The sequence below is a fragment of the Cydia splendana genome, chromosome 14 (assembly GCF_910591565.1).
Source record: "Cydia splendana chromosome 14, ilCydSple1.2, whole genome shotgun sequence".
Lineage (NCBI taxonomy): Eukaryota > Metazoa > Arthropoda > Insecta > Lepidoptera > Tortricidae > Cydia > Cydia splendana.
Genome location: NC_085973.1, coordinates 18012446 through 18024028, shown reverse-complemented (window position 1 = coordinate 18024028; position 11583 = coordinate 18012446). Strand labels below are relative to the sequence as shown.

Here is an 11583-nt window from a genome sequence, read left to right as displayed (position 1 = left end):
ATTGCTATATACGAATAAGTACTAAACAGTAATTATAATTATATTTTACAAAATAATCTTTGGTAGACAATGTACCTAATTAAATATAATTATTCTAAGCCACATAATATTGTAAAAGTCAACTTATCGTCAAAATATAAATATTTAAAATGTATTCTATGGGATATTCTTTTACTTCTTCAAGAATATATTTTCGATATGTTACAACTTTAATAAAGATAATTATATTAGGGACCAGGAAGGCCTTGTACCTACTTCTCAGATCTCATTTTTCACTCCACCCGTATCGCATTTACGCTTGATCAAATTTTAACACTTTCGTTGCCAAGCGTCCCACTCCCAATACAAAATAAACATACCTAGCATCATCTTGGCAGTGAGTGGGTTAACTAAAAGCGAGATGAAGGTGATCTTAAAGGGTTATCCATTTGTAAAGTGTGAATTGGGTTCCATTCAATAAATTGTAGTTTGTATGACAAATAAAATAGTTTAATAAAATTAATAACACAAAAAATTAATAATGATTCTAACGTTTGTATGTTTAATACGTAGGGGAGTCCGGGTATGGTTGTTTCAGAGGTTGTTTGTCACAGCATGTATAAACAACTAGGTAAACGAACGAATAAGTTCATCTACCGGTGTTGATAGATCGTAAGACGTAATGAATGAGTCGATGCAATTGTTGTAGGTTTAGTAGTTTATTATATGTGCCTACCAACCTCTGAGACAACTATACCCGGCGTCCCCTAATCTTATATATACTAAAATAGGTAAGCGTATTAAATAATTTCCAGACATTCAAGTAGGTTTCCCTTTATGTGATGGAATATACAATCAGTTTTTGTGATAATCATCTCTCTAAATAGAAGTTTTATCTCAAAGTTAGTGCTCATTATTCTAGCTTATGAAAATACTTGGAATGAATCGTTCTAGCAGCTACACCAACCACTTATTTACAGCGTTCTAGGTAACAAAAATAGATTCTAATTTTATTCATGAATTCAGATAATGGTATACTTTAGAGAACAGTGGAATCAGAGCCGAATTAATTATATAAATTGCTCCTAACTCGGTGGTCTAACTCTCTGAGATTTTGAAATACTAAGTAGTGGTAATGATAATAAATGCTATGTTATTCAAGATTCATTTGCGAATTAGTTTGGTATTCGTAATCCTTAGATTTAAACATTTTGCGGAGCAAAATTTCAAATAGAAGCATAGGAAGAACATTCAAGTTTTAACAACATCAACTTCATTTCTTATTGATATGATATGATATGATTTTATTTTTTAAAGCCTCCAGTACGGATATGATGGTTGTTATCTATACGTGACAGCAGCGTGATAAAACTGTGTCCGTCACTTTCAATTCCGTGGTGTTAAAACTTGTTAACTATTTGTGTCATGTAGAGCTCAAATGATATGACGACATTGACATTTAAAATTGTAGCCCTGTGTGGATTATATACTCGTACAAACATAATTTAATTCGAAATAAACATGAAATTATTCTGCCTACATTTAAAATATTCTAGAGTAATTTGTAAACTTAAAGTTACTATTACAAATTCAAACAGACTTCGAAGCTTATATTATCTTATATTTAGTAAATCAGTAATTAGCGACTGGGTGATGTTATTTACTATTTTGTAGAAAAAAATATATTACCTATGTAGAAAATAGCATACCTAATAACGAAATCTGGAAATATAACTAAAGTACAACTTTATAAATCTGAAATGCATTTGCCGTCGTCAAAAACATCAACCAACCGCTTTATGTCTATTTATAATAAATCACATTAATTATTTACAAATTAACTACCCGTATTTACAATGCTATACTAACAAAGATTGATATATGTACCGTCATTGCTGCAACAACATTACTCGACGCTGAATAGTAATATTTCACTTCATCTTGCGTCGGAGGCGAATAAGACGCTTCATAACTTAATTTATTATGACAAGGCAGCATATCTGTTGATATTTCTAGTAACCGTTTTCTGTATTCAACTTTATTACCTACAGTGTCATCTTGCATTGTCTCATCGTACTTATCATCGTCAAATTCATCATTGTCGTAGTCATGTGTTGACGTTGGGTTTTTCGGTATGTCGTTTTTCTTTTTGCCGAGGTCCGTTTTGAGTTTGAGGTCCATGATGCAGCTGAGACGTTCGAGGGAGGCTTTTACGCGTTTACTCCGGGTTTCGTTCTTGAGCTTGTGAAGCCAGAGGAGACGGCAGTCGCAGGTGAGCTTGTTGCCTGTAGAAAAAAAATGATTTAAATACCTAATAATGTTTTAAAAAATACAGTAGAACCTCGATAGCACGAATCTCAAGGGAAACGATAAAAAGTTCCTGCTGACGTTCGTTTCATCTTCTAGAGGTTATCGCCTTGAAGAGGTTTCGATTTTGTTAGGTAGAATATTGGGCATTGTCCATGAAAAGGACTTTATTGTCGATGACGCTTACGCCGCACAGCGTCGCGCAGCGTTGTATTATATCGGAGCATCGTTAATAATGGCGTAAGCGCCATCGACAAGAAGGTCACTTTTCATAGATAACATCACATATAATTGTAGGTTTTTCAAATTAATATTGTATTTTGTGTAAATGTAATAAAAATAAGTAGGTAAATGAGCAGCGTTACAGTCATGTTAAATATGAACAACATTCAACATTCAACACTGAAATTGTTTACGGATTATAAAATTGTAATACGCATTAAAGACATTGTATTACACGTGATTTTCAATTTAAAGGGATTTAAATTTTCGCTAAATCCCGCAAGCTATTACCAACAATGTTCATAAACTATCCTAACACTAAATTAATTTGCTGAGCATTTGTTGCATTCCCGTTGGTTTAATTCGTTTAATTTCAAATTAGCTGGTTGGTAATCCTCTTACGTACAATCCGAGACGCATACGAGTACAAACCCCGGAGAATCAGCTCGAATATATAATGCAGCTTTATCATAGTGTATGTTCTTCAGAAGCAATATTATATTTTAGATACTTGCTGCACCCACGCCTTCGCCTGTATCATCTTTGAGGCCAATTTGAACTCACATTTTGATGTCAAACTAATGTCATTTTGTTATTATTCGCCCATGCATCTCGCTCACGCCAATACAAGTACAAGCGAAATGCACGCGCGAATGATATCAAAAACAAATTGTAAAAGTAAGTCCGAATTGGCCTCCTTACGTAAAATTCTACATACCTACAATACTTCATAACAAAACTGTTTAGTAATTTATCGCTTTTATATTAGTGTAGAAATATTATAATTTATAATAGTGAGTACGAGGTAGATTTTTATGTCGATTAAATACAATATATTTTTTTTAATCAAATTACTGATATCATATTTCCATTGGTCACGCCTTCGTTTTCTCGAGCTCTTACAATTATGTGTTAAAGAAGAAACAAACTTTAAAATTATTAAAGAAAGTAAATTTGAAACAATATCTTCATTTTACTTTTGATTTCCTATTGTAAATTCAGTCTGTTTCAGTGCTTTCCTACCGCGTTGTAGATTAAATCGTATCAGCCCATGGGCAGCCTAAAATCCGTTTCAAGATAAGACCGCTGCATACAGAATTAAACTGTATACATTTAAGTAAGTCTACTACTGAATGTAATGGTAATGGCACCATACATTCCATACACTCTCTGGGGTTTCTACAGACGTATTAAGTAGGTACTTATTATACCAGTCGACATTAATCTTAGGTACTAAAGATTGTTCGTCATTTCAATGCCAAACGATTCCATTTCTACTCAGGATCAAGACGTTTTGAGCACAAACACAGAATAACTAATAGTACTACCGCACAGAAAATTCACTCCTTCACAAAAGTCAGATTTAGGTATAAAATTATACCTATACTCGCCGCCTGCAACAAAAGTGAAACTTATAACCGCGCACGAACGGTGAATCTTCTTTGCGCGAGCGCCACGTGACACGACTATCGTGCAGTCGAGCGGCAGCCCACTGCCATACGCCTGCCCTGCCCGGGAGGCCCGCCAGCCAAATGTACCTAAACTGCGTAGTGACACCCCCCTGGCACAAATATATGTTATTGTACTATAAAGCCACGGCAAAAAAAGTTTTTCATATTCATATTCAAGTATTCCAATATTAAGTTCTGTTACTTAACAGATATTATTGTCATTGATTTATTTACACACGAAAAAGTATTGTTATAGTTTTTTTTTTCCTATTTTACCGGAAAATAGAGTACTATATTTTCATATTTTATAACGTTACTAAATCATTCGTAGCACTTTGGCGCAAAACAGCGCATAATACGAGGACGATATACACGTTAGGTAGCGCCACCCTGGGTTCTCATAGATCCGTGGACGGGGTAGATGGGTGTTAGTGTAGATGCGACAAACAACGCTTTTGTCTCTATCTCGTTATCTGATGGTTTTTATTTATGTCAAATGGTTTATATGACATCTACTTTTGGCTGAAAAATTTACTAGTACCTAAATCCTATTTTAGCGAGAAGCCATAATCTAAATACATTACTGGAACTTGGTTCCGTTAAATAAAGTTTTTGCAAACTGTATTGTAAAATATACATTACTTAAGTAGTATCAGTAACATACTTTTATTCAATATTTCCAAAACAGTAGTAGAATATTCTCAAGTGTATTTAAAAGTTAGTGTAGGACGAAGCAAAAATATTGCATACCTATCTATTAATAACAGAGCTTTGAAATAAACTTTTCATCTGTCTTGATAAAATTTGCCGTTTTAATAATAACCTTGAATATATTATTAAAAAACCCAACTACTTGGATTAAGAAATGAAAGTATAATTCCTTACGAAGATATTTTTTCCGTATAAATAATGCGTCCTAATCTAACTTTAAGATCTCAATGTTATTTTAAAAGACGCTTCTATTTCTTTGCTCAACGGGTGTCATGTGTTAAATCCACAATATGTATTCTACTTTAAATATATACCGAAAATATTTTAGCCATACCTTGGCATAAACTTGTGCTATAAACCACGTTGACTCCAAAATTCATGGTAGTGTTACCTATTCCTTGTCTTATAAAAATATAGGTATGCATATTACTTTTTTGCATGTACTTACTTTTATTGGTTTATTTATTATAAAAACATTTAAAAGGATTAATTTGCAAAGTAAGCAATACCTTTTGTTCAAGATTCAAAGGACATTATACAATTACCATCTTTTCAAATTAGGAAAACTTAATTGATAAGCATCTAACGAAAGCTTTACTATTTTACAATAAATTAAAACATTTCAACTTAATTTACTGTTATAAAATAAAATTACGTTTAAATTAATAGAATGAGACTGGAGAAGATGGATGCACGTCCTTCTACTGTTTAAAATGTGTTAATTTATGTTTAGATAGATATTGTAACTTGTGATGAATTGTATACATATTGTATTCTTTTTATTTAATTTTCTGTGTAAGTTAGCAGTGGTTTGGTATTTTTTACTGTTATGCTGTTAACTTGTTTTGAAATAAAATAAATATATTGTTCAGCGGGTTATCACTAACTTACCGTCAAGAGAGATTAAGGCATAATTCGACTTCATGTTCTCCAAGACACTTTGCATAGTCTCCTGTTTTAGAGTTTCCAAATTGTTATTCCTCAAATCCAAAACAGTCAACTTCTGAAAATCGTCCAAAACGCCGGCGTCTAATGTTCCCAACTTATTATCAGCCAAATAAAGTTTTCTCAGTTGCGCCAATCCACCAAAACCCCTCTCCGATATAAATTCTATTTCGTTCCCGTCCAGGTAAAGTTCCTGGAGGGCCCAAAGTTCGGAAAATGCCAAGTCACCTATCATCGTCAATTTGTTGTTCCTCATGTCAAGAGTAATCAAGTTGGATAGACCTTGGAAGTTCTCCCTGATTACTACAGTCAGCAAATTACTGTCGAGCTCCAATTTCACCAAATTGTTGAGATGCTTGAAGCAGCCTTCGTGAAGAACGCTTATAGTGTTCTTTGATAAGTACAGCCGCTGCAAGTTCGGTAGCATGTAGAATACGTCCCGTTCCAACTCTGAAATCTGATTCTCCATCAAACTTACATTCGCCAACAGTATCAAATGTGCGAAAGACATTCTCTCGAGTTTCGTTATTTTGTTTTTAGGCAGCGATATCTCTCTTAATGTCGACGAGTTAGTGAACGCGAAGGGTGGTACAGATGATATGTTCGCATAGTGGATGTTGAAATACTGCAGCTTTTCTAGTCGAATTATGACCTTTGCAGGTATGTAGGTGAGCCCGCCGTCAGCTCTCACATTAAACGTGAGTCTTTCTATTTTAGGTTGGGAATAAAAGTTCGACCAAAATGGGTCATCTTCGGCGATTCCGCCATTAAAAACCCAGCAATCCGCTTTCGTAGCCGTCTTTAACTTCGTGCTCTCACAATAGCAATGTACCTTGGAGCCCCGATCTTGAATGTCGCAAATATTGACGTATTGTGAATAAACGCTCTTATCGGATTTCCATCGCCGCTTATCATTTTGCCGGCTCTCTGTAACGTTGATTTCAATTGTCGCGAAGGCAATCATTAGGATTAGATATTTAAGGTCCATCTTCTTTCACATCGGCCGATCTTTATCTGAAACAAAGAGAAGGCGTTTAGTGAGAGTTTCCTTTGTTCTTTTCTTATCTGTCGCTTTGTGTCGCGCATTAGCGAAGTTGCTGATAAGGTTGTATTGGAGTCGGACGTTAAGGTACCATTAGTGCGACACCATTGACACTTTTGCGAAAAAGGCGCGGAGTTGAATTTTGTTCGCAGAACAAAGAAATAGTAAAGCTAGTCCCATTACGTGGTAGTTAAGTTAGGAGTCCGTATTCGAGCGAAGAATTTTAAAATGACGCCCCCAAGTTTGTACCTTAGAACCACTTAAATCCGACTGAAGTGTAAACTCCGGCAGAGCTTTTCTGCGAAACTTTTGAATCACCGATTGAGGACTTGTGAGATAAGTATTTTAACTCTTGTTCAGCTAACAATGGCAGTTGTTGTTTGGTATCGCAGTGAAAGAACGATAATTCCATTTCTAAACAAAATAATTCAAATTAGTAGGAAAAGGTAAGATTTTTCAAGTATGCAGTATTTTAATGTAATTTTATGGATTTATGTGTTACAAGTACAAGTACAGCTTAAAGTTGTTTACTGTTTTTCATCTTATTAAGTAAGAGTAATTTTGAATAGGTACATAACATAAATCTAAGTAGACAGTAAGAATTTATTTAGTATTACAAAGTCTTTCTTTTTAAACAGATTCATACATATTTAAGTAGACAGTAATAATTCGCGTAGTAGTTTTATACCTACTTATTTAGGTATGTACATACAATTCAAACGTTAATTTTGTGTCGGTGTCATTGTTTAACTTTAAGCAGAATATCTTATCAATATATTATGTATCTCGCCATGAAGCCATTCAAATGTGAGTAGGAGCGTTATGTCCAAGTATAAATGTGGCTTTTCCACAGATAAGGGTCCTTAAATGCTTCATGTGCTTATGCAGATTCCATCAGAGAAGGTTCCTTATTTACATGTAGCATAAGAACCCTTTTTCTGATGAAAAGGTCCTTATTCACATGAAACATAAGGACCCTTTTGTATTAGAAAGCCAAAAATTAATTTTAATTCGCTCCGTCATTTACAAAACTTCACCACATCATATAAAGTTGTTAACCCGAAACTGACAATAAAGCTTAAAAGTGCATTAATTAACGCTTTTGTCACACCAGCATCCGTCGCTCGTCCAATTAAGCTCAATAAGCGATTCATTAAGCTCCAACTAGACAACTGTCATTTCAAAATTGGTAAAAATTTTGTTGCTATTTTTAATATTCTTTCTAGTGGAGACAATGTACTGATGTTATATATTCTGTTGTTTTATATGACTGTAGTCAAAATTAATGAGGGCGCCACTTCCTATCAACATCATCACATTTTTTACGTAAAATGCTTAAACATGGTAACAATTTAGTATGGAATTTCTTTAGTTCCATTTTACTTAATTTCTACTATTTTATGTCGCACTATACCTACCTAAAACACAGAATAAAAATTAAGTAAATAAGTCTCTTTAAAAAACGATTATTATTTTTAATACGAGTTACAATAATATTGTACCTACTGCATAAAACTTTTTGCCAACTCCTCATCAGCATTAAATACTCGTTCCGTTAAAAGTTAAAGCTTTCTTGATTGTCGAATTTCCAAATAATTTTGGTTAACACTTCAACAATCACTAAATGGGTCTGTAGGACCCAGAGGCCTTAATTATGAACACAAGAAAAAGAACTTGTTCGATAGGTATCGAGCGACGATGCCATTCTTAGTAGTACTTTCACTTGAAAGTTCTTTGCATTAGTTCTTAATTTCGCCTGTATGACAGCACATCGCGCTTGAAAGCAACGGACGTCTGATGCCCCAGACGCATTTAGATAACAAAAAGAACAATACTGTAAAGTAATCAAGAAAGTTTGAACCTGTACCTGACCGCTAGGTCACAGAATAAATAATAGTACTAGGTATAGACGACTCACTCTGTAACAAAACGCGTCTGTTACGATCAGGACAGCTATAGCCGCTAGGTGGCGACAGCGCCACGCGCGGCCTATGGCTAGCCACCAAAATTGGTGTGGAAAGGATGTACTTGTTGCAAAGCGACAAAATCGCGGAGTGAGCCACGCCTGGTTTGGGTCAGTCAGACCCGGTAGAGACGGTTTACGGATGTCAAAATTATCCACTCTTCTCTTCTGGGTCCACTTTGCTCACAAAAAAAGATACTTAAGAAAACAAGGTACAAAGAGTTATGAAATTTTATTAGCATAAAATATTGAAAAGCCAAAAAAAAAGTATTTATAAAACGAAGATTTTTTTGAATTTATTTAATGTTTGCAAGAATTCCCCAATAATAAACTGTTGATTATTATATCATATTTTGTTTCCTAATTTAAGAAATATCTGATATTCATCAAATTTCAATCGTTTTCATTATATGGACACGTACCAGTACGTTATGTGGACTCCTTAGCGATTATAAGCGTTAGAAACTAGGGCGCGACTGCAAAAAGCGAAAATGCAAAAAGAGGGTTAAAAAATATGTTATTCCTGACGTAAAATCAATTGCGGGTAAAATTTTGTAGCTGAAGATCCAATTCAAAAGTTTCATATTGTCAATTCCGCCGTGTACACTGCACTGGCAAAAACTGCATATTTTTTTCTCGAACTCCAGACGAATCTAAAAATCAATACAGTTTGATAGGAATCCTCTTTTTGTCCGGAACGACCAAACGCTTTGAATTTCCATTTGGATTGTATTTACGTCTTTCCATTCAGTAAAAGTACAGAGAGACTTTTACATCGTGAATCGATATACTTAAATACGGTTTGCAAATACCAAAAGTACTTAGCAAGTACCACTTGTACTATCCCACTAACCCGAGGTTACGCGGTTAAACCGTTAACTCAGTGTCAAATTATACTGGTATGACCATGGTAACTCCAGGTTTAACCGGTTAACCCCGGGTTAGTGAATGGTGCAAGTGGCCTTTATATACCTTGAATTGAAAGTACAGAGAGATTTTTATATCATGAACATTTTTATACATATACGTCTTGAAATACTAAAAGTATTTAACAAGTAATATACCTTGCGTTGATGTTGGATCATTATTGGATATAGCTCAAATAAAAAAAACTGCGCTATTATTAAAATTATTGAAAAGTTTCAAATGCTTGTGAGGAGAAAAATATTTATCATCATGTTAACTTATCAACCCACATAAACTGACAATAAAATTGTCAATTTTCCTAGTCATATATACGCTTTCTCACCTAAGGTTTCGAGATACCAATTTTATTGTTCTAGCAATAAGTAACAATACTTTTAGGTAAGATTTTTGTTTTGCAATTAGATTTGCGAATTTTCAGTAAACCTTGTGAACGGTGTTATAAGTTTAACTATTGTTATGTATCACATTTTACATTTCCACACAATGGACGTAGTTAGAGCTCATTTCAGAATTTTCAATATTGAATCCTTAATAATAAAAACTCATATTTGTGTATTTGCAGTTAAAAACAATCAGAGCGTATTGTTACATTAATTGCCACAAAACACCAAATTTGCTCAAAAACCCCCAAACAAAGGAAATTACTCGCGCTTTACCATTTGCATACATAATAATAAAACTTAGGTGAATGACCCTTATTTATAACGTACAAACATTTAAAAACAACCTAAGTAACATAAATAGCTTTAAAGATACTTCCTTCTGTATAACGCTGTAAATCCACACAAAATTTAAAACGGCGTAAGTAGCGTCAATTTGTATTCTATATAAGTCTTTGTGTGTGTTCACACGGGTTTATGAGTAACGGGACACACGGAGGGCGGAATTTATGGGCGCTTTGATAATGAACACGGAATAAAAGTAACGACACTTTCTCACTGGATACGCTACGGACATAAAATGTGTATGTATGTTCTCTGTGGACTGTGAAATCTTTTGAATTCACGCGCTATCTCGAAAATAAGAGCAAAAATGTTTTTGACGCTAATGAATAGCGAAAAAATAAAAATATTCTTTGACGCTAAATAAGTTTTCGTTTTACAGAATGAGTGAAAACTGTGATACTTTATTTTATAATTCGCGCTTATGCTGGTTATCCCCAGCTGAGCTGAATCGGTGCCTGGTGCCCGGGATTTTTTTAACATTTTGAGTAAGCACCCCATTTCTAATACAAAACGAACACAGTTGATCACCAATTGAGAATTTTATTTTGGAAATGGCCTATTTTAAAATACTATGAGGCCAAATTTTTTGTATCAAGCAGTGAAGCAAACGTCTGTTATTGTTATTAAGACAAATTAAAAAATAATTAAGAAGTGTAAGAGTCTTACGGTAGATGTCGCTAGAGCCTCCCTAAACGCTCATATAGACGATGCGAGAACTCGCATGCTAGTTTCATTACATTGCGGGTTTTGATCGGTTGGTTGAATTGGACGTAATCAACAGTCCGCAATGTAACTAAAATCGCATACGAGTTCTAAATCAGCCCTAAGGCTCATAATATGGTGGAAATATTCGCTGTATTGGATACGGTCTTGGTAGCTCAGATGGCAGTGCACTGGGCTAGCGATCCAGTAGTCATGGGTTCAAGACCCACCCAAGACAGTGAATTTTTCCAGTTTTAATTTATCACTATGAGGCCAATTCAAATAATGGCTAACACGAATGAACAACTAAAAAGACCTAAACACACTCGATCAATTAATAAATTAACTCTAAATTAAACTAAATTAAAACTAAGCTACAAAAAAAAAAAAAAGTAAAAAGTGGTTGAAAAACAACTGTCTCATCTAGTGCTCCTAACTCGGTTTAGATAATTAACTCGCTGCATTGTGGATCCTTTAACTAGCATGCGGGCGCAAATGATGCAATTGCTCTCTGACAGTTTATTCCAAGCAACCAGTTGAGATAAGCTACCTGTCGCTAACTAAAGTAACTAATTGAACATGCAAGTAAAACTTTAGACTTATATATAG

General features: G+C 34.4%; 1 protein-coding gene across 2 annotated transcripts in view; it reads right to left on the bottom strand.

Moving 5' to 3' along the window:
- Nucleotides 1-760: 760 nt before the first annotated feature.
- The window catches only part of LOC134796732 (connectin-like), a 51270-nt gene continuing 40447 nt past the window's right edge, over nucleotides 761-11583 (bottom strand). The window contains exons 2-3 of one of the 2 annotated variants that reach the window (XM_063768926.1): nucleotides 5562-6629; nucleotides 761-2264 (exon numbers count right to left, since the gene is read on the bottom strand). In XM_063768926.1, coding sequence (XP_063624996.1) covers nucleotides 1831-2264; nucleotides 5562-6603 — 1476 coding nt within the window. In that variant the 5' untranslated portion in view covers nucleotides 6604-6629 and the 3' untranslated portion in view covers nucleotides 761-1830. The remainder of the gene's footprint in view (nucleotides 2265-5561; nucleotides 6630-11583) is intronic. The other variant, XM_063768927.1, reaches the window with a different exon arrangement.